The sequence below is a fragment of the Drosophila mauritiana genome, chromosome 4 (assembly GCF_004382145.1).
Source record: "Drosophila mauritiana strain mau12 chromosome 4, ASM438214v1, whole genome shotgun sequence".
In the NCBI taxonomy this organism is placed as follows: Eukaryota; Metazoa; Arthropoda; class Insecta; order Diptera; family Drosophilidae; genus Drosophila; species Drosophila mauritiana.
The window spans coordinates 311,852-336,526 of NC_046671.1; the positions used below are offsets into that span (position 1 = coordinate 311,852).

Here is a 24,675-nt window from a genome sequence, read left to right on the forward strand (position 1 = left end):
TTTGTGCGAGTAAGTGTATAGTGTATATTCTTCATCAGTATCAACAGCCGAGCCGATCTGGCCCTGTCCGTCCGTATGAAACTATAAAAGCTGTATGGCTGAAAGCATACAGGTTTTGATAATATAGACGCAGTGCAAGTTTGTTGACAGATGTTGTCACGCCCACAAGCCGCTCAAAATGTTTAGATTTTTCTTCGTTTTATTGTTCATCTTGCCAATTTATATCGGTATACCAAAAACACTGTGGTTACGCCCCTTCTTACACCTAGAAAACGGTCACGCCCACACTTGAAACATTTTCAAATGTTTCCCATTTAATTCCCCAATATCTATCGATATCCCAAAAAAATAATGAAATTTGAAATAAGCTGTGTAACGGGTACCTGTAGTCGGATAATTCGCCTATAGCATTCGCTCGTGTTTATGTATAGATTCAAATGTGTCATTGTTCTATAATAACAAAATATATTTCCTAAAGTAAAAGAAAACGGATCCTTGTACAATAACAAAATTAAAATTGATGAATTTGAATATAATTTGGCTGCTGATACCTACCGATATGCCTAAAATATTAAATGCTTATAAACTGATATTCCAAAACCGGAAAATCAAAAAATTGCATTATTTTATCGAATCCTAGTTTGAAATATGCAAAATTCTTGTTTATAATTTTAATATCTACATAACATGAAAATCCATATCAAAAGCAAATGACAATGTTATCACACAAGCTTTGACGCAACGGATTGCATGATTGTCACACAATAGCATAGCATACCATAGCATAGCATATTCACTCATGTATTCATATAGATTGTGGGTTAAATGTAAAGTATGCTATCAGCATTGCCGTTTTACAGCTTCTAATAGACTCTAATAATAAAATCCATGTCAAAATCAAATGACAATGTCATTTATATAATCTCAAAAACTAGTGTTACTGTAAACACCCTTTTTTGTTGAATTTTCCAGTCAAACTACTACGTAAAGCGACCAACAAGAAAAACTCATGATATTTTCAGATTAAAGAAAAGAAACGGTAAACAGCTGTTTCCGATATCTTTTCAGATAATTTTGTTTGACAACATAAATAAACCGATCCCATTTCGTTTTTTTCATATAATTCATATTTAAACACCAAATGATATGACTATCACATATCCGGTAATAACATTAAGAGTGCAAGAGAGAGATCCTGCGATCTCGCTCATATGGACAGATGGACGGACAAAACGAAACGACTAGTAATGCTGATCAAAAATATACTTTAAAGACTTTGGAAACGCTTCCTTCTAATTGTTGCATATTTTATAACCAAGTACGCTTTTAATGTTTCATAGTGTTTGTAGGTTTTTTTTTATTGGTTGGATATGCTTGCTCTAGAACCCTTTGATATTCCAAAGTCCAAATAAAATTGCGTTTGATAATTTTCGAGCATTTATCTCTAAACGTAAACATAACACAAAAGTTTTTACATTTATTTTTCTGCCGAAATTGACGGTAGATGATATTGCACAATGAATGGGGGGGTCGTTTTCTAACTTAGGGCATGACTGCCTATTTAAACTTAGATACATAATCTCATTTACATTAATTACCATAAATGTATTAATATATGAAGCTTTACTCATTCACATGCATTGAATCCTATTGTATCAATTGCAATCGACGCAATAGAAAGATCGTTGTACTTGATTCTGTATCTGTATCAATCCTCAGTCCACATCCCTAGAGGAATGAATCGCCGAGCTTCATGAGTCCGATGGTCGTTGATTCTCTTGTTGATTCGAATTCGCATGGAATCGATGATGTTGGCTGCTGCCTCCACTATTGCCACCTGCATTGCCGTTACTATTCAGCTGGTTCTGATCAGCCTCGCATTTTACTCCGGTGTCAGGACCAGATCCAGTTGCCAGTCGGAACGCTGCTTCGGTATGCGAGCGTAAGATCGCTTCAGCCTGGTGCATTCGGAGCGCCGTTTCTGGACTCGTATGGTGGTGGGCGGTTTGGTGTGTTTGGGGGTGTGGGTGAGTATGTTGGTTGGTAGGAGTTACGGCGTGCTGCGGAAAGTTTGACGTGTGGTGGTGATGATGGTGGTGCTGCTGCTGGTGTTGGTGGAGAACTTCGATTCCATGCATTCCTCCTAAACTCGGGTCCGGCTCGAGGGAACCGCGCATCATATGCACGTTCATGTTCATAGCGATCGAGGCGGCAGTAGATTCGTTCTGTAAGCTTGGCACATTTATGTTTGGTGAACTTTGAGAACGGGAGTTGCTATTGCTGGGGTGAGTATGGACTAGCAAATGGGACAACTGTTGCTGTTGGTGCTGCGGAGCCTGCTGCTGTTGATGGTGATGTGGGTGTGCATGTTGAAGGATGTGTGTCTGGTGTGCCTGTGTGTGATCGGCGTGCTGAAACATGCAACGCATTTGAATTATTGATCAAATTTGTATAACGAAAGTAAGTTAAAGACTGCTATACCAATAAAGAAAAATTGTTTTTTCTTACGAAATTTAAAACGAAAGCTTAGCACAAGACCAGTTGGACATTTATAAAAACTTTAAGTTTTGTCTGTTTCTATGTTTCGTGATAGATGATAGATGGGCTAGAAACCAATTGCAAATCGTGCTTAATTTCACTTGTTACATATTTTTTAACGAGTTCTGAATACCATTTACTCTACCAGTAAACAAATAATAGAACCAATCGGAACAATCGAATTACATAAATATGGCTTCGGATATAAAACCATCGCTGCGTTGCAATCTTTTGACCACATGTACATAGAATCTAACTGGGCGCTTTGTAAGAAGTGTTTTTTTCAAATTTTGTTTAATTTAATATAATTAGGTACATTTTGCATTCGTTAAAATAATGTAAGAATTGGAAAAACAGCGGTTTGAATATGTCCGGCAGTTTAACAGCTTTTTTCAAGCAAAGAAATGAGATTGCCAATTATGTATTTCTCCTCCGCCCTTTCTATCTTCTTTCCAAAATGGTTTTCTCTGCTTAGTCTGGTATATTATTCTTACATGTTGTTGGTAGGGGGAAGCACCGTTGTTGGAATTGTTCATTCGCATTGCAGCTGCCAGATTGACCACAGCGGCCTGAACCGCCGCGCTCGGGACTGCTGAAGTGTCCACTCCATCTGGTGGTCGTGACGCAGCAACTGCTGCAGCAGCAGCCGCCATTAGTGACATCCGGTTGGCGACATGCAGTTCCGCGTCCATGGTATATTGGCCGGATCCCGGAAGTCGAATCTCAGCCATTTTGTGAGAGCTAGTGTTGTTGTTACTCGTGCAATTATTGTTGTTATTCGTGGAACTGCCTATGTTGTTCTGGTTGCTGTTCTCATTTTCACTTAAGCCGTGGTCAATGTCTTGGTCTTGATCTGATGTTGTCGATGACGATAGGCGTCCGTTTGAAGAGCATTCTGAGTTAACCGAAGGGGAAGGGCATTTCGAGTTGGATCCTTCCGAGTTGTGAGCTCCGGTAGGCAAAACTTTTCCGGCATCCGCAATTCCGATTCTTGTACCAGTGCCACTGCTGGCGGCTAAGGTTACCGCTAGAATAGATTCTCGTTCTCGCTGCTCTGCAGCTGCCCGGGACTAGAAGTAAATAATAATAATTATTTCTTTGTTAATATCAAGCGTTATATGTGGTTTTTTTTTATTTTTATTATTGTGAAATACTAACTAGTACGTATTGAGCCGCGAACTGATGTTTCGGATCCATGCGCATTGACTCCATATGGGTAAGAAGGCCTGGATAACAAAATGAATGAAGTCAATTACTTGTTAGGATCAATTTTATTGAGAAGTACCGTTTTCATGTGTGAAGACGGCCTGGCAAACGCTACATGGCCACATTCGCAGGCTGTTTGTAAGTTGGGAGGTCTCAGCGTGGCAAGCCAGATGTTTCCTTAGGGAACCCTCGTTGACATAATGTTTACCGCAAACTGGGCAAGGATGGTTGGCAGTTCTTCGCTTGCCCAAAAAACTGTCGATTAAGCTAGAGCCAACAGTGGCCTGATGCGAGTTCGATTCAGTTGTGCATTGGGTAGCAATATTTTCATTGGTAGATCCAGTTCCGTTTCCGTTCCCATTGCCCGTAACTATCTGATTGAGCTCGCTGAACTGGGATGAGGCTGAGCAGAAAAGGACAAGACAAAACGAAATGGTTGGATAATTATGAGAGTATGATGTCTATTGATATATCTATTGAATGATAGCGTAAAAGCTAACGCGGTAAAAGACTGCTACTACATATGTACATGACAAAATTTAAATGTTCTTTAAGTTCAGTTCAGTTAAATACGTTGAAATCAGCAGCAATTTTCTTACCTGAGCCACCAGGTGGGGGACTCTTTTCCTTATGAACATGTTTCATGTGGTCCACAAGGGCCTCAGTGCCAAGGAAAAGTTTATGACACACCGGACAGGACGTAGCGTTTGGACCACCTATTAGTGCGGCATGCTGCTGCAAGACACCAAGATGCAGCTGTAGCTCCTGTTCGCAATGTGCGGTGTTTTACGGTTGCGAGAAAATTTTTTATAGGTGGAGAAGGCAAATGGGATAGATACAAAGATCAGGTTCGAGGTTCAGGGCGATATCAATGGAAGTTATATAGAAGGCAACGAAAAAAGCATGATGGGAAGCTTGTAACGCGTACTAACCTTCGATGTATGTGTACGCAGGCTAGATTCAGTGGCGAAACCCTTTCCACATATGTTGCAGTGAAAGGGTCGATTTTTAGCACGTTCCACTTGAGCGTCATGGTTTCGTAGATGCTGTTGTAGATTTGAAAGCTGTATAAAGGCTCGACCGCAGTCTGGCAGATGACATTTATAGGGTCGTTCTCCTAAAAATTCAAAAGGAGTAAAAAATAAAATGAGAATAAATTTAAAAAAGTTTTTTGGCAAATCGATAGAAATTTACAAGACTAACAAAATTATGAAAAACTATCAATACGTTTTTCAAAAGTGTAAGCGTGGAAGTTTTGGGTGGCTTGTGGGCGTAAGAGTGGGCGTGGCAACATTGGTCAACAAACTTGAGTTGCGTCTACTTTATATGGTCGGAAACGCTTCTTTCTGCCTGTTACATACTTTTCAATGAATCTAGTATGCCTTTTATGGGTTTGTTTTTAAATAGATTCTTAATAACGAAATTAATTGACCCCTCAGAAATTTCAAGAGATATTAAAAACAAGATTTTCGACTACTAAGGGTCAAAAACGAAAACCATCCTGAAGAATTGGAACAGATCTATTTTAAGGCTAAAAGAAACCGAAATTAGGAAAAACAGACCCCATAGCTGCTGCTTACGACATGGGTAAATAGTCACAGCGTCTAATAGACTGACTACATCACTTTAAAAGACTACAAGCAAGGGCTCAAAAATATTACAGACGATTACTTTGAGACACTTTTGATTCAAGTTGATGCAACAGCAAATTCAAGAGAAGTGCAAAAGAGACAGCGGCGAATTTCAGCTTTAAAGGCAAATTAATTTCATTTAATCGCGCAATTAATTAAAATGTGGAAGGTCAGCAACAACATCGAAGGCAAAAGGATCTGGCGACTAAAACGTTTAGGCTACTTAGTGTCACTTCGTCTTTGAGTAAAACTAAATACAAATAAATATTCGCAAAGTGCAGTCGTGTATACGAAACTGCGGTCGAGTCTTACCCTTGGGCCAGAGAAAAGACCACGTCCGCGGCCCAAGAGCAACCCTTCGCCAAGTCGTCGGCTAAGAAATCCGAAATAAGTGCGGGCTTACACCTCAAAGGCACGTAGTCGATGTCTAAAAGACACTTCATTTGATCTGTCGCTTTAAGCACCTTTAAGACTGCACTGATTGGACTGCAGCTCCTAAGTGCCCAGCCCTTCCTCGTCTAATGGTCTTTGCTATCCATTATCTATCTACCCGCAACGCGCCGTCAGCGTTTAAGAAACCGGCCGGGCCAGTACACTGTATGGTATAATTACCCAATTCTGCTTCGCCGCGACGGGAAACCCGTCCGTAAAAAAAGGTAGAATTCCGTCGCTGCCAAAGGTACTATATTAAGGGGGAAGGGACCAAACTGGTTTTCAATTAAAGCGTTTTTGATTTCTTTCTGACGGTCTCTCAAGCAGTGGAAAGGCGCCGAAGTCATAAATGGCAATTGTAAGGTTGCAATCAGGTGTGAACAAGAAATGGTTAAGGTAAGCGGAAAGGAATTGGGACTGCGCGTAAAGAAACATGAAATGACATTGAATGCAGCTAATGACGTCGAATATTTTCTTATGGCGCCAGATATTCATCCCCTCCAGCTGTCCTGATTCAACAAACTTTGTGAATCCCAGCTACGAGGGTGAAACGGGAACGGCTACTGGCTCAAAAAGCTCTTGAAGTTTATTTAATTATCTTTGTCATTTCCATTTGCAATGCCGGCCCAGCTGCAAAGATGTGTTGAATGCGAGTGCAAAAAGACAAGCCCTTATTATAATACGGGCGTACATGAGATTTGTAGAAAGAAGACGAAGTCCAAGGTCAGTCAAGGCACTTTTTTAACCCAACACAGCCGTGAAAGTGGTGCTGGACTGAGGACAGTGTCCATTTTTAATTATTTAAGGACAAGCTCTCGGCTTTTTTAATCATCTTGGTAATTAAATCTAATACAATTAGTAATAACATATAATTTGTCAAGTCGGGACCAAAAATATCCAACAATTTTTGAGTTCGGCCACTTATTAAAATCGACTATATCGTATATACGGTATACCGATAGAAATTGGCAAGACAAACAATAAAACTAAGAAATTCAAAACATTTTACAAACGTGTGGGCGTGGCAGTTATAGGCGGTTTGAGGGCGTCAGAGTGAGCGTGAAAAAATCAGAAATCTGGAATGTGCGTGCCTAATCTCAGCTTTTTATGTCCAGACAGACAGATAGAAATGGCTAGATCGACTAGGCAAGTAATCCTAATCAAAAATTTGTATACATATGTATAAGGTGTACATATAAGGTTGGAAACGCTTCCTTTTACCTATTACTTACAGTTCAACAAGTATAGTATAGTTGTACTAGTACCCTTTTAATCTACGAGTAATGAATATAATTATAATTAAAATATCGATAGCTCGGGGATTTTTTTAATGAAATGATGTATATTATGTTAGGTTGTGACAAGATTGTAAGTTAAAAAGTTACACATCGTTTCTAGGTAATGTATATTACATATATATTTTTTTGGAATTTTTTCACGTCGCTCTCTCTCTGGAGCTTAAGTTTAACTCATTTGAAAATATAAGCACTGTGAGATTTGAGATTAAAATCTCAAATTGTTACAAAAAAAGGGACGGCTATGCTGGGTTATACTACCAAGCCAATAATGAATCTTACGTATGAAAACGAATTACAAAACGGAAAGCATTCAAGTGGGCTTTGCAATCTTCTGAAGCACTGCGGTTCTAAAATCTGCTTAACGTGTGGTTCTGTTAAAGTTCTTAAGAGATATCTTGAGATATATTATGTTGGAAAATTCACTCCAAAATTGTTTTACCCATTACTTGCAGAGTAAAAGTGTATACTAGATTCATTGAAAAGTGTGCAACAGGCAGAATAAAGAGTTTTCGACTACCATATATATGTATATATTCTTAGTCAGGTTCAATAGCCGAGTCGATCTGACCATGTCCCTCTGCCCGTATGAAAGTCCCGATCTAAGGAACTATAAGAGCTAGAAGGTTGAGATTATGCATACCGATTCTAGAGCCATAGACGCAGCGCCACGCCCACTCTAACACCCACAAAAAAGTTCTCATTTTATTCACCAATATCTATCGATTTCCCAGAAAAATTAGGTAATTTTTCGTTCGCATTTCCACTAGACGAGTAAAGGGTATCAGATAGTAGGGGAAGCGACTGTAGCATTCATTTTCCCTTGATACGATCCGAAAATAAATCAACGTAAAATAATTTGTATGGTAAGCCAATGTTGTAAATTCTTCGCTTGACCAAACAGTACAGGGTCTTGTTCCGCCCAATATATGTACTATTTTTATATGGTAAAAAGTACATTTTTTAACTTTTGGTCTCTGTGGCTCTTATTTGTGCAGCTCGATTACTTACCTGTGTGCAGGCGCGTGTGCTGCTGGACGTGCGACAACTGCTTAAATCTACGATCACAGTAGGAACACTTGTATGGCTTCTCTCCAGTGTGTACCCTGATGTGTTGGACGAGCTGGTGGTTACTGGAAAAGCTCTTCATACATTGCTGGCACTGATGCGGCTTGGTATCCGAGCTAGGCGTAATACTGCCACCTAAGTTGGCCGAGCCGGTCACGCCGTGGGTGCCCAGGCCAACGCGGGGAATCTGCTGCTGTATTTGCTGCATCGCGCTTTTGTGCATAAATAGCTGCAAGTGCAAACAACACATTCAAAAGATGCCGATTAGTTAAACAAACCAATTTTCAATATGGTCTTGGCAGAAGGCGGTGTACACCTCAACCTCAAGACCGAAGTATATCTTTCAGTACCGAGCTTACTGTCAGCGTGTCTGTCATAACCAGGTATATTTATAGACTTCTCTTCTTGCCGGTTTTATGTGTTGTTTCGATAAAAATGTGTACCGTCGCATGTCGGACATGTGAAAAACATGTCAGCAAAATCTTAAACTCTTGTGGAAAGTCGAAATCAAAATTATGAATTGTAAATAAACATATATGATTATGGTAAGGTAACGGTTTTGGTTTCACATTGTGAGGTCATCATGCGTTTTGCTGATTTTTAATATTTTATCATTGGGGCCAATAACAAGCCAATAAGTACACTTAAAAACCAAACAATGCTCGTTCTTGATTAATAAATAATATGACAACAATACGATTATTTCAGTGAAGACTAATTAGTCATTAAAAAATAAAAAATATAAAGATAATCACGTTACTCGCTCAGGTAAAGGGTTTACTAGATTCGTTGAACAGTATTTAACAGGTGGAAAGAAGCGTTTCTGATCAGGATATACAGCCGAGTCGATTTGGCCATCCGTCCCTCTGTCCGTATAAACGCTACTATTTCAGGAACTACAAATGCTAAAGAGTTGAGATTGAACATGCAGCTTCCAGAGACCTAGACGCAGAGCAAGTTTGTTTCCAAACGTTACCACGCCCCCTCTAACGGTCGCAAACCGCCCAAAACTATCACGCCCACACTTTTGGAAAATGTTTTGATATTGTTTTCATATTTTTATTAGTCTTGTAAATGTGTATCGATATGTAAAACAATTTTTAGTCACTCCCAATTGTCAGTACGCTTTATATTTTTGTCTTGCCAATTTCTACAGGTATACCAAAAACAGTTTGGCCACGCCATTTCTAACTCCTTCAAACTTCGACTTTCTATTTTCTTAATGATTCTGATTTATTATGTCGGACCGATAAATGAACCATCTAGTTCATCACAGTCTATCGAAAATCAGTTTTTTTAAAGATTTGGCTATCATACTAGCCCTCTTCTGTCTCTTTATTTCTGCGAATTTCACACGAGCCGCCCAACCACATTTAAAAGACGAGAGAACGCTATAGTCGAGATTCTCGATCACCTACGCTCATGATAAGAGAATATATACTTTCTAGAGTCGGAAATGCTATCTTCTACCTAACATATATCTTTTGCTCTACACCAATGCACCAAAAGTGGGACAAGCCCATTTTAATGCCGGCAATTGCACATCATTGTAGATATATTATTCTATTACCTTGGAGAAGGTAGTTTCGAGTCTATAAAAGTGTGCACATTTTGTCATTATTAATATGGAGAGAACCGTGTTATATTATTTATATTATTATTTTATATTAATCTCATAAACAGCTAAGCTATATAGCTTAGATAGCCTAAAAGTGTGTTACCCATTAAGTATACTTGGAATTAATTTTCTTATACAAATGCCTAATTATTTAGTTTAATCGATTATATATATAGTACTTATGTTCTGGAAGCTACTATTTATGATCTTAACATTTTATTGTACTTATTTTCTTTTTTGACGCATTGGCCTTCTGTTCAAATTTTTGTGTTCCTTAAAATTTAGAATAAAACGTGCATAGTGCAAGACAATTAACAGCTTGATACATTTTTATCTGTATTTTTTTGCGGTAAAATGAAAAAAGAAAATAGATCGTTATGATATAAAAAAAAAATGGCATGTCGTCACTTTCCGATGACGCATATTTTTCCCAAGAAGTAGTTCGGGAGTAAAGCATTATAATCAGCACTCACAAAGGAGAATAGAATTAGGTGCAGTGTGGTGACGAGAAAAAAGGAGAGGCTGATTTCGTGTGGCTCTCTGGTTGGTTGGCGGCCAAGCGGTGGTTTGTTTCCACTGGTAGCGGCATTAGCAACCTTCCATCGTATCACGGCTACTCGGGTTTGGTTCGAAACAGAGTGCACTTTTTATACACTTAATTTTGGTGGGTATATGGATGGTAGAGGCAAGCACGACTAAGGCGGTCTGTCTTCGTTTTTCTTCACAAGTGTTATGACCAACAGTAATTGCGCATTGTCGGCAAACGGAATTTCTATAAAATAACAGGACCAGGACAGACAATTTAGGGTCAGTACCAGGTAGTTCCGTACCTATGGCTATATTTTAGCAGTGCGGCGCATATAAAAATACCTACATTTATAGCCAACTTGTTTTAAAGAAAGCTACTCTTATCATTTAGGCCAAGAGATGGTGTTTTTTAATCACAAAAAGCTATGCATAGGGGATACGTTTTAAAGTGGGCCAAATGGTACCAATTCTATAAGTTTTGAAGCTTGGAATTTAAAAAGAAAATACAAAATCGTAACAAGAGAGGCAGCTAAGGAAAAGAGGAGAAAGGGAAAGAGAGCGCATTTATTTCCATGCATGCATTTTCCCAACTCTGGTTCCCCCTCGCTCGATTGCTTTTTATTTTCAACTCCTTCACCCCTCCACTCTCTTCCGCAAGCACTCGACCCCTCCGTGCCAGTGGCAGGGACGCAAACTCAAAGAGGGATGGACTTATGTCCGCCGGACCTCTTTCGCTCTATCTTAGGGGTAGCAGGAGGCGGTAACCATCGCTTCTTTTCGCTTCGCTCGCCGTGTGGTCGAGGTGAGTGAAATAAAAATGGTTGAAAAAACGTGAGGGGTGGACAAATGAGTTCGAACGGGTGTGAGTTCGTTTGTTCATGTGTGAGCGGCACACATACATGCAAAGTATATATTCATGCACACAGAGACAGACCACGCAAAAGTGTTTACGTCTGCTCCTCCTAAGTCGCAGAAGACAAAACATTTGAGGGAAGGTCAAACGATTGGGTTGGGGTGTCCTTAAATGTACGGAAAAGCCGTTGATGCTCTGATTACTGTACAATTTTGTTCTGCTAAATATGTACGCAGAACCGTGTCCAAGACGTGATGCCGAAGAACTAACTAACTTCAAAAAAAGTGAGATCTATTAGTTTGTCATACAAATAAAGTATTGATAAATTTAATCTTTTCGCCAAACTGTTCTATTTGTACAGGCTAGCCTGAGTTTGTACATTCACACTTTTTCTATCCACGCCAATCAGATTGCGCTATATTTCAAATGTAATGCAAACTAAATTTAAAAAAATAAATGTCTTAGCCGAACGATTAAAGTCTGATAGTCAATTTTGTTTACCAGGTATAAGCTACATTTCCCGCAAAAATATTGCAAAATAACTTAAATAAAATAAAACAGTGAATTATTTGAGCTATGTTCATTTAATTAGTAAGTCCTTGTAGTTATTTACAGTTAAAATAAATTAAAATAACAATTATTTGTAAATGTGAAATACACAATATACGTGATAGATTCAGGAGCGGGCTTTAATTCGTCAAATTATAAATGAAGATGGAAGAATTCGGCATTTAATTTTTTTATGTATGTTGATAAGTTTTTAAGACTGTCGCTGACTAAAAAATTAAAGGTAAAAAGAATAAAACTAAAGTTCAGTTAACTTGAAATAACCCAGCCGAAAAATAGTTTAAATCTTTAAAACGGTTTTAAATATACGTAAATATAAAGTTGTGCGTTAGTGTTCGGTGAGGAGCTGTGCTGCAGCTGTGTACATGTGTCTTTGACGAGGAAGAGTACTATACACAACGGAACAGATGCCAACTCACTCGTTGTAGGGTTGACCAACATTCTTCGAGGGTGCGTTCACTGATCGCCGCTGCGCTGCTCGACCGGGATAGCTGAAGCTGAAAAGCAAACAAAAAATACATCATTTTCTTTCATGCGGGGAGAATAATAGCGGTGCTCAGGCTCACACATCTATTCACCCACGGAGTGATAAGCTATCCCATATCTATCTGCCTTTTGACCACTATTAGGTGAAGCTGAGAAGAATTTTAAAATGCAAATAACGGCTGCAAGAATTATACATGTTCCCTTGCTAAAAATGGTTTCTCCTCTCCAAACTTCGTTTTTGCCATTTTTTAGGTAACACTATGATATAGTCAATTGATTTCTACAGCGTGAAGCCCTTATTTAATCAAGTTTTAATTTATATATGTAGAAATAGTTCTATTTTTTATACTAAATTCGTCTTTCTACCTGAAGAAGTAATTCACTCAATCTGGATAACTAGTCGGAAACTTAAAGCTTAAAGATTACGATAAGCGTGAAGATTCTATTAACGCCCGAACTTTTCACGCCTTTCGTTTTCATTATTTGTTTTGCCAATTTCAATCGATATGCCCACACCCATTCTAACGCCCACAAGATGCAAATTGCTGTTACGCCCACAAAATTTGTCAATTTTCAGATTTTTTGTAATATCCCTGCCAATTTCTATCGCCATGCTATTTCGCACATATGTACGTATGCTTCTGATACAATGTATTTCTGGGATCAAACTGACTTAAAGTAAAGTACAAAAAGTTCAATAGAAACTATTTGTATTGTTTTATAATGCAATATTTGGCCCCTGTTATAATGGTTATGGCAAATTGAGTCACGTTAATGAATATTTAATGAGTAAAGAACAATTACATCGTGCTCCTTTTCACAGTCAAGGGTCATTGTATATATGATAACGATCTGGATAGCCGATCGTGAATCGAAGTAAAATGGAACGAATACAACACAGTTCCCTTCCAGTGAGTATATTTTTAATTTTATTTGAAGATTTATTTTGGTGAACTGTTTTTTCCGAGTTATAGACTTGCGAAATCTGCGGCACTTTTTATAATTTACATTTACATGTCAGGCGAATTTTAACATCCATTAGTTGCACGGGCCACGAAATAGCCTCAGCTCCAACAACACTAAACCATTTTTTGGGAAGGGGAGGATTCTCTTAGAAAAACTTATTTGATGGACAGGCTTTTGACCACGGCTGCACGATTAGTAAAATAACAGCAAATGCAACAAAATTACTTGTGCCCGCGACCTCGGAAAGTGCTAGCGCCCGAACGAACTTGCTTTAGATATGTTGGGATATTTAGCTACGCGAAGCAGACCGGAGCACACAACCTTACGGTCTGATGTCCTTTGAACTTCTGCCGGCTCGGCGAATTATCATCACCAAACGGGACACTGCGTGACTGCCAGGGGGTTCTTCTTAAACTATCCTGTTGTTGCGTCGTTCCTCTGCCGCTGCCGTAGCCGAGCTTCTAATTCGGCATCTCTTTCTCTATGCGTTAATATTATTTTCTTTAAGAAATAAGCACGGACAGCGCTATAAAAAAAGACGGAAAGGAAAAGCTCCCGAAAGAATGTCATCTTGCGCTCTCATTTATCTCTCCCCACGCACGGAGTGGGCGAAAGGGAGACAAGTGGAGGGAAATAAAAATTATGGCAGCGGCAGAGTAAACGTCTCGACTAGAAAAAGTGAACTGACTTCTATATCCTTTTATATAAGTGTGCGCGTGTGTGTGAGTGTAAGCTGAGCCCGAACTTGCATCCCCGTTTTGGCCCCCGTAACTTATTGAACAAGTACACGAAGGTGAAGACTCACAGACTTTCCCACACATAGGAGGAACAACAAGCTACTGTTCGACAACGGGGGTTACTTCAGTGCTTTAAGAAAAGGTACATGAATACTAAGCAGGACTGCTCTCTGTCCTTCTTCCTTATTCTCTCTTATCCTCTCTGTCTCTCGGTCATCGCTCTCCATCGCTTTCACTCCCTAATAATAGTTTCCAACACTTCCAACACCCCATTTTCACTACCCCTTACTAATAACGGTAGATGATAGGAGAAGAGAAACGACAAAACTACCTCAGCACCTAAGAAAACCTTTGCACAGATGGCTCCCAAGACTGCGACCAAGGAAAAGTTGAAGGAAATATACCCCTTTTTATATGCTTTCCAGGGAGCTTTTCAAATTTCCCTCGACAGGGGTGTTTTGATCTACTCTTATAACTTAAGTTTAATAGATTAGGGGCGGTAAAAGAGAAGCCGTGAATCAAGAGAAAAATTATTTAATAAAGGGAAAATTCTTTGAATGGTGGAGACGTACGAAACAGGAAATAACGCACGCTCTTACTCAAAAATAGCAGTGGTCAAAAACGAGTTCACTTAAAACTTTTGTGAAATGATGAACATCACTAAACTTTCAAGGTCGTTTGTTTTAATACATACAAACCCTTAAATCACTTTAGGTGCAGCAGTACGAATAGATATCATTCAATTATTACTTTAAATGTGATTATAAAAATTGTTTTTTGTTATGCCCGTTACGCATACAGTAAAAGGGTGTACTACAGCCGAGTCAATCCGGCAATGTCCGTCTTTCCGTCCGTTTGTCAATCTAAATAAGCGCTCTGATCTCGGGAACTGTAAAATCTAGAATGTTAAGATGAGGCATTTAAATGTTAGATGTTTATACATTTCGACAATTTGTATTGTCAATTAATATTGATATGCCGGAAAGATATTGTCACGCCCCCCAAATCGCTCAAAATCTTACACGCTCACACGCACAAATGTTTTTTATTTGGTTGTAAATTTGAATTCCCCATCAAACACAAAAAAATATCACGCCTTCAACTTTCCAAAATGTGTTGATGCGTTTTGATTTTATTCTATTTTTATTCTTGTTACTCGTAGAGTGAAAAGGTATACTAGAGTCGTTTAAAAGTATGTAACAGGTAGAATGAATCGTTTTCGACCATATAAACATATAAATAATTCCGTCTGTCTGTCTGTCTGTATGAACGTCGAGATTTAAGGAACTATAAAAGCTAGAAAGTTGAGATTAAGCATACAGATTCTAGAGACATAGTCGCAGCGCAAGTTGGTTGCCACTCATACTCTAACGCCCATAAGCCGTCCAGAACTACCATAATATTATTAGTCTTTTTGCAACGCCCATAAACCGCCCAAAACTCAAAAACTTTTGATTTTTCTTCGTTGTACGTTTTGTCTTGCCAATTTCTATCGACATCCAAAACAGTCACACAATTTAGAAATTTCATTGTTCCACTCCTAAAAGCTAAATATCGGGTGTGTGATATTCTAGAAGCTCGAATAACGTTCTTTGTTGTTTTTTTACTACTCTTGTTTAAACTGCATTGAATATTCGATTAATAGGTTCCCTAAAAATATATAGATCTCAATATTCTCATCCAGAAAAATATGGGGAAGCAGAAAAAACTTCAAAATAATACCTGAATTTCATTGGCCATTTTGTCGTTATTGTATTTGATGTCGGGCGTCGTGCTGCCGCCGGATGGCGTTGTAGAGTGCTGAGGGGACTGCTGACCCTGCGAAAAGGTCTTGCTTATTGTTGTGGGTGCGGATCTTCGTCCTGCGCCCGAATTAGAGCTACCAACTGTTCCGGGGGACATTGGCTTGCACTGATGAGTCTGCAATGCTCGGCCACTCCCCGCCAGCTGATGAGACGGCAAACTGGACTGTGCATCGTCGGTGGACACCGTACTGGGTGCTCCGAGTCCGATGATCAGTGCTCGACCTTCCGAGACTTCTCTAGGCTGTGGGTCTGCCACGTCGTAGAAGTCTCCGCCGTACTGGGTCTGGGTCTGCGCCTGAACTAGAGGATGCGGACACTCGTCCAGCGGCTGTAGGTGCGTCTTCGCATCCATCTCCTGCTTGGGCTTGATCCCACATAAGGCGTTTAAGGATCCTTGTCCGTAGTTGCGAAGGTTATTTTGCGCCTGATCGCCTATTGGCGAGAGGTTATTCTGCATCGCCGTGGATTTGAGGTGGACCGCCGCAGCAGCGGCTGCAGCGGCGTTAAACAACAGGTGGTGGCTACTCAGCTGGGGCGACTGCGTGCCTCGGAAGGAGTCGCTTCCATATGACTGCTGCTCTGAGTGCTGCTGCAGAATGTGACTGGACTCGGCCTTGCTGCCCACAGTTGAATTGGTGCCGGAAATTGCCATGGAACTGTTGTTTCCCACTACGCCCGATCCTGCTCCTGGACCTTCTGGGTGGGCTTCGGCTAACTGCTCGTTCTCCTGCGGAAGGGAGTGGTGCAGGGCGTGGTGGGATATTGGCTGTTGATTCGGGGGGGAAGAGTATTGGTGAAGCGCAGTTTGCAGACCAAACGGAGCACGCGCCTGCTGCCAGAAGTCTGCGGAGTCCATTTTAAACATTCGAAGATAATTTGTTAGGAGATGGCCAATACAGATTTGCCAGCTCGCTGGGCTTGGCCGTTTTTTTCGATCGGGAGGACAACTGCTTACGACCCTGAACACGGATCTGGGGTGCCAACTGTGCGAAGTTTGGGCCTGGTTAAAGCATCGCAATTTCATATCATTTTATTGCCTGAAAATAAACAAAAATTGTTAAATGTAAAAGGGTTCATGTAACTGGTTTTTTTAATTTTCCCCGAACGTACTCAGAAACATAGTTTTAGAAAGTGGGATAGATTTGGGCGGTTTTTAGGGGTCAGAGTGGGCGTGGCCAAATTGTTTTCGGTATATAGATTGAAATAGGCAAAACAACAAAATTGAATCATTTCTCAAAAGTGTGGGTGTGGCAGTTTGTGGCGGTTTGTGGGCGTTATACTGGGCGTGCTAAAAGTTTTTTGGCAATTCGATAGAAAATTAAAATAAATTATAAATAAAAATATAAAGAGATATCAAAACATTTTTCAAAAATGTGGGCAGTTTTTGGCGGATTTCGGTTTGTTAGAGTGGGCAAAAAACTTTTGGCAATTCGACAGAAATTTACAAGACAAGACAATTAAAAATATGAAGAATAACAAAAATAACAAAAATTCCAAAGGGCAGGTGGCAGGTTAAGGCTGTGAGTCAACTGTGCTGTGTGGCAACATGAGTCAACAAACTTGAGATGCGTCTATGTATCCAGAATCTGAATTCTTATCCCCAACCTTCAAGAATATATATGTTATATATATAACATGAGTAAAAATTAAAATTTTATTCTAAATTTAACAAACGAAACCTTTTCTTACTCGGGTTTTTTATTGTCGATGAGCTGAAATGTTTGCAAAATTCGAAAAGTAACCCTGTCGATTCGATTACTGCCAACAAAATTTTTGTTTAAAATCTTTAGTCCATATAGAACCATTTTTATGCTAGATGATGAAAATTGGTTCACTAGTTTGTTTATTATAACTTAAACAATTTCGAAAATCATGGTTTCGAGAAAATGAAAAGGAAAGTCTGATTTGGCGGCAGTCACTTCCGGAAGGCATTCTTCCACAATTTCTTTAGCTTTTTTGAAACTTTGAGACGATATTAACAATAAACCTATTTATTAAATCAATAACAAATAACCTAATTTTTCTAGTGTCTCAGGGTAGTTCCCTAAAGTAATGGATATAAAATGGGAGTGCTTATTTTTTAAGGTAAATCATGAAAGTAAAACCATGAAGTAAAAAAGTGTATGATGAACTAACTTTTTCACCCCTTTATTTACACATATCCTTTGTATTGGGACTGGCTCCCTTCTTTTAAAATAACAATTATTAAATTCCTTCCTTATTTTGTATACATCAAAAAAGGCAAATAAGTGAGATACGCATACGTCTCTTAAAATATATATATAAACACCATAGCCAAATATATCGGTCATTCTGTTAAAAAAATCTGCCTACCAAAATTTATGTTCTCCCAGATGTTAACGTTTCAGATTCAATTCATAGACAATTGGATTCAAAAGCAATCAAAGGTAGAGCCTTAATTTCTAAAAACACGGTTTCTTGTATATTTTTGTATACGAATGCATTAACCGCTTAACTCAAAAAAAGCGCAGCTGGTGGGGGTAAGCCAGTTTCTGGACTGGCACCAACATGCCACATATATGGTGGCATCGGTTAGAAAATATATCATATAAAAAAAACATGCTCATCGGTACTATTATTTCCTCGAAGACGTAGTTGCGGGAAATTAATAAAACACACAGTTAAATTAGGAAACTTATTCTTCAATATCCTAGCCTCGCACTACTTTCTTAAATACGCGGACACTTATAAATTGTTTGTTATTATTGGGGATGGAACATAGTCACCAAACTGTTTTAATCACAATTTGTTTATGGAATCGTTCGTTGTTAAAGAAAAAGAAATTCTTGTAAAAAAACAAATGTTCAAAAGCATAAATAAATCAAAATGTGTGAATAAAACCAATAATAAGCAATGTGTCGCGTATACAATAGTTCAAAAAGTAGCGAAATGTTATCTTGCTTCCATTTGAATAATTGGTGATTTGGTGCGTTTTTCGGTTGCCTTTACCTCTTTACGAGGTTTTTTTGTTGGAAAAATACAGTGACTGTCTGTATGCACGGCCTCGATTACGGTTAAGATTACGGTTGAGACTTGGAAGTCGCTCCCAGCAAACAACTACAGATAACCTGGCGGCCCGCGAGTCATAGAAAAACTAATTTGGCCGCCGCCTCGGCCAAGTATAAATATGACTGTTGCTGGGGGTTCAGACACGTCTCGTTTAGAAATAGAACTTGCATGCAAAGTGGAGTCGGCCTGAAGTCGAGTCATCGCTGTCGCCATCGTCGCTGGCGCAAAGTAAGCCAAACGTCTTCGTTTCAGGACTCAGCTCTAAGGCCTTCGGCAAAATATCTTCGTCCCGTCTTCGGGTTTACCAAGAACAGCATCTTTGCTCAGCGGATAATAATGCTCTCTTTGGAATGGCTCTTAGTTGCCAAATCGTGCCACCTCGGAATAACGGTCAAGCCGGAAAACCGAAACCTTGTTCTTGTTACACGTATATACATATATGGATGCATATGTTTATACATGTGTATATATAAGGTATGATCGCCATTGTGCCTGTGTGGGTTCGATATTAACATAGAATTTAGAATCAATAATTACCTTGAAAACAAACATATTCTCAGGCGATTACAGCACGATGACGGTGACGTCGCAGGTGATGGGCGGCATACCAATCAGGTGGCTAATGGTCCTATATCAGAAAATTCTATATCCTATTGACTTTTTACGTACGACGGTTTTGCAATTAGAATGTCCGTGGGCTTAATATATACTTGAATTAGGTTTTTGATGTAATATTAAAAGTCATTTAAACTTAAGGCCGGAATAAGGCACACGTTACGGTGTCGCGATATATTGGTTATAAAATTCATTGATCGCCTAATTATCCCCAAACATGGAGTTAGATTGATGCAGTTTATATTTGAGTTTATTTACATATAAATTTTAAAATTTTGTAAACGTTTGAATCACAATTTGTTACCCGATACGAACTACTATTTTGATGCCCAGATTTGTATTGTTCGAAAATACCTACATATATACGCATTGTGACGTCTCATTATTTAATATATATAAAAATATAATATGATATATTCAAATTTAAAAAATATCGAGGTTCACATTTGTAACTTAAACAAATATTTAGTTTAAAACATCGTCCATTATATTACCGAAGAATGATATTAATGTGGTTTTTTGATTATTTATAGTAGCAATATCTTTAATTTTATATACTATTTTACTTACTATTTACTACAATAACCACTATCTCTTCACGCTTGATCATACATCTATACTATTATTTTTTTTAATTTGCTCTTATCATTAATAAATAATAAGCGACTTGGTGTATAGTTACGTATGGTTATGCTAGGGCTAGCTGTAGGGTATGTGATAGTTCAAACTGTCTGTTCCGGTGTCAGTGTGTCTTCGGTAATCATTCAGGGAGTGTATTTTGTAGCTGTAGAAAATCTAAATGTATTATTATATACGGTTTAAATAAGTATTAAGAGACTATATATGCAATTTAAATGACTATATGGTTATATACACAAATAAATCATATATTCGATCAGTAGCCTATCAAATCTTCACGTAATCGTTACTCAAACATACAGTTTTATATTGTATTAAATTTATAATTCTTTTGCGCATTCATTTATGTCGTTTTGTACTTTTGATTTCAATTTTGTTGTAAATTATATTATTCATTTGTCTAAGAACAAATTTTTAAATGGGTTTTCTCGTTGGTTTGTTTTTATGTTGGGTTATAGTGGTTTGGATGTTATTTTTCGGATTGGTGATGAAGGTAATGTTGATACTGTTCTTCTGTTTTGGTAATAGGTGTAGAAAACTTAGATAATTAATGCATCTGTTCTATTGCGTTTAAAACTGAAAGATGGCTGGATTGAATTAAGTTTGTCGATTTGATCGTTTAGTTACGGATTCTTCTTTATTGATAAAAACGATTTTTGGTCTATTGTGTTTGTTAAAATTATGATGATCTGAAATTAAATTAAAAGAAATTTTTTTCATATTTTCATCTGAATTCAGTAAAACACAAATGCAATTGTCTAAGTAAGCATTGCGAAGCAATTCATTTGTGCTTTTTTTTTATCAAACAACTCTATTATTTGGTTCGTTTTTTTAGCACAGTCCACAATCATTTTATATCTTTTTTATGCACATTTGATAAAATAAAAATGCTCCGCGAGGTCAGGACGATCCGCAGTCGGTTGTTCTACTCCATGGAATATTGCGTTTCTGAATGCCGCATCCAAAATAATTGAGAATAAAAATCATCGCCTCGGCATACGTTTGCTTCGCAAGCTGGAGACTGGGATGGAGACAGCCGGGTGCCGAATTGGGGAAATAGCTTGCAGCAGCGGTGTGCTTATTATAAGATAAAAATTGTGTGTTAAACAAAAAGTGACAGCAGCGGCAGCGACAACAACAACGAAAGCGGCGGATGTGGATTCAGATCCTTGCACTCGGGCAGGGAACCTGAGCCAGCGCCGGCGCTGTTGGTAACTGCAGTTGCAGTGGCAGTTGTTTCAGCATTTGCAGTTGCAGCTCTACACTCAGAAAAATTGAATTGATGAAGCTAGATAATCCCACCTTCAAGAAAGCACCAACTCCTGAATTGCAACTCCCCTATATATATGTAAATATTCGTAAGATTTTCGATTTCTGATATGCTCTCCGAGGGCTTATTGCTATTCTTATTGCTCCTCGATTACACCTTGTATGGATGACCTTATGAGGCTTCCAGTCCATGTCTATCCCTGCCCGTTCTCTCTCCCTTCTCTTCTCCGTCTAAGGCGCGAGATATGGCTTTCTGGTCTTTTTTTCAAGTGCATTAAGCTGCATGCTTTTGATGCCCAGCGCCCATTCACACCACGTGAGTGTGTGTGCGTACAGTGTACAACATATATGTATGTCTGGCCCATGCCGCCTTTCATATGCGTTTTCGTTGCATCATCCCTTACGCCGCCCTCTCCAACTGATAACTCTCAAACAAACATGCGGAGGGGGGGCTGTTGCACTCGTCGTTGGTCGTCGGCTCCCGTCAGCGCTGCACTTCCGCAGTAACATCCCTTATGGCGGCGTTGCAGCGTGATGACCACTGCAACCACCCAGCGAACCGCCCTCCTCCCTGCTGTCTTGCTGCAACCACAGCACAGTCCGTTCTGGTCGGTGGAATGCAAATTTGTGCATGATTTAATGTCTACTTCAAGGCCTCTCTGGCACCTCCTGGCCCTGCTACTGCCCCTGCCCAGCTCCTGTTCCTGTCCACGTTCAGCCATCTCCCTTTCGCCGCCGGACTGCCAACTGTTTCTGTCTAGCTCGAGTTGTGCGCTGCACTTGTGCATGTATGTGCGATATGGCTGCATTTCTGGTCTTCGTCACGGTGCGGCAGTATGCATTTTAATGCTTATGTGAAGTTCTTATATACAAACACGTACACAATCAAGTGGGCGGCTCGCAAAGCACATAGGCATCCGGAAAACACTATTGAACCCTACCTTTTCAAAATGAATGTACAGCCGTGTATGCTGCAGCATATATGTACATATTTAGGTAATGTTAGCCGCCACCTCTGCTGCGCAATCGATTTTGGTCTGAGCTTTGGTCTGTGGGAATCGACCTCTATCGATTTTCTTTAATATTATATGTATTTATGTACCCACATGAAATCTTAACAATCCGAACAATCCGCGTTGAAAAAAAGCGGATACCAATGGTATATGTATGTACATTAATATCATCATGCAAATTTGAAAATATACACACTCTTAGTACAAAAAAACAAAAATAAATAACGGGAAAACCACTACTTTTTTTTGTTGAAAATTATGGTCTATTCCCATGCATATATGTATTAACTGGATTACAGCAGTCGTACATGATTGATAAAGACTTTATAGTATAGTATACCAATATATTTTGGAATATTATTATTATCAAAACCCGAAATTCTATCAGTCCGGTCTAAATACAACTAGTCAATGCGCATACATATCTACATAATCTAAAGTTCAATCAGTCGACAGCTATGCATGGCTTGTCACTTCAGGCCCAAACTAGGGTTCCGCGGTCTTACAAATGGGCGCACAGTGTAGAGCTAAATACAAGGACAGACCGAGCATACCAAATGTTCAAACTCACTTGACTAAATTGGTTATACTGAGAACTTGTGCTCAGAAAACGTGTTGTTAGGTTGGTTCAATTACGCGCGTCAAACCCGGCAAGCATAACTCAAACTGTCCTTATAGTGCGGAAACACTTTTATCTTTCTCTTTCTCACTCTCAAGCAAATATAAAAATGATGGCTAGTTTGTCCAGATGTCCAGCAGTGCAATGAAAAGATATAAGCCCGACGATCCGACCACTAATACTTTTCTTTCTTGGCTTATGATTGTCATAGTCTAACTTAGTACAGTCAATCTTAATAAAAGAAGCGGTCTCGAGCCGACAGTTTTTAGGGCTAACATAATGCAGGACTATGTAAAACAATACAAAGCCATTCATATTTCGATTCCAACTTCTAATTATGTACACAAAAAAGCCCATCGCTTTACTTTGGAAACTGTATACGATGTGTACCAAATGCACTTTAGCATATGTATGTGTTGCATGTTGAGTGTGTTTTTGTTTGCACATGCATGGTAAATATAATAATTGGTGCGGGTTCGGTATTTGTGTGCGAACGGTCATAAGGCAGCACTCCATGAGTATGGCGAGCCTGCACGAATTAATACTTATAAATTAATAAGCATATTCACATTGCGCGCATCCTTCTCATCTCTATGCTTGCCTATGTACCTGTGCCTATTCTGCCTATTAGGGTTTACATGTGTATAGGGTACAAATATAGATGCGAATGGTCTTAAACTTAGGATTTGGACAAGAATAGGCAAACAAATTATAGATTATAAAATATCTTCTCAAATCTCCTGCAATCTTTTAAACGAAATATCCATTCACTGATCAAGCAGACAAAATGTCCATGTCTGCCTGTCTACTAGTTTTTTTCCCCCTTGGTAGTGCTAGTGACGTGGCATCAATAGAACACGAAGGGTAAGAGCTAGCAGCACCATTCCCATCGATAGGAGTCACTTTGGTGTTTGTGGTTGTGAAGCAGAAAAATTGGCGGTTGGTCAATTCGAAATTTTTAAGAAAATAATATAAAAATGTAACATATTATATAAACATGGTTATAACTTATTCGTTAAAAATAAATCCCCTTCACCGGACGGTAAGTACTCATTACTTATTAACAATTACTGTTTACTCATTAAGTAAAGTCCCCCCACATAGCATTTTAAACCATGGCAAAGAAAATTCCAATACACCACTTTCTCGTTGAAAGTACAAGCATATGTAATCAAATCGGATAATATCACGCAATTGGACGGTGCAGCGCTGCCAGCAGCCGTGCAATACGTAAATGATATTTGTTTTGTCATAAATAATTGCTAAGTACAAAGAATGCAGCTCCGCATCTGTTTTTGGTGTGCATATACTCATGCGCCTACTTATGTGTATACATTAAATAAGTTATACGAATATTGTACTCACGTACATTATGTATGGCGGCTATATATGGCCCCACATTCCCAACTGCAGGACCGTTTTTTGTTTGCTATGTGACAAGTGTAGCGATTATTTATGTACATGTGCATCAGCTTCGGCTGCTTTTATTTCTGAGGAAAGTAATTTAAAGTAGGTTTTAAAATAATATAAATCTATTAGTGTAATTTAATGATTTTATTATATACAATCAATCAGTTCTTATGGCTCAAAATGTCATTTTTTCACTTCAATTATGACTTTTAAGATGAATCATAAATTTATTTTTCTTTGAATTTATTTTTAATTAACATAGTACATATATACATCTTTTTATGAAAGTCTTGAAAACTCGGACTGTCCAAAACCTTTTCAACTGTTTACGGTAGTTTACGTAGCGACGG

General features: G+C 38.8%; 1 protein-coding gene across 8 annotated transcripts; it reads right to left on the reverse strand.

Moving 5' to 3' along the window:
• Positions 1–1,224: 1,224 nt before the first annotated feature.
• On the reverse strand, positions 1,225–20,221 carry LOC117146258. 8 transcript variants are annotated; one of them, XM_033312218.1, is made up of 10 exons: positions 19,298–20,221; positions 15,648–16,767; positions 12,156–12,233; positions 8,114–8,399; positions 4,677–4,861; positions 4,344–4,479; positions 3,824–4,147; positions 3,697–3,764; positions 3,033–3,608; positions 1,225–2,411 (listed from the first exon to the last, which is right to left on the reverse strand). In XM_033312218.1, exons 2-10 carry the CDS (start codon positions 16,752–16,754, stop codon positions 1,752–1,754), a joined length of 3,420 nt encoding a protein of 1,139 aa, XP_033168109.1. In that variant the 5' UTR covers positions 16,755–16,767; positions 19,298–20,221; the 3' UTR covers positions 1,225–1,751. The 8 variants fall into 8 exon arrangements, with proteins under 8 accessions (XP_033168109.1, XP_033168106.1, XP_033168108.1 ...); XM_033312215.1 differs by having other exon boundaries at positions 4,344–4,509; XM_033312217.1 differs by having other exon boundaries at positions 4,344–4,476; positions 12,132–12,233.
• Positions 20,222–24,675: the final 4,454 nt, after the last annotated feature.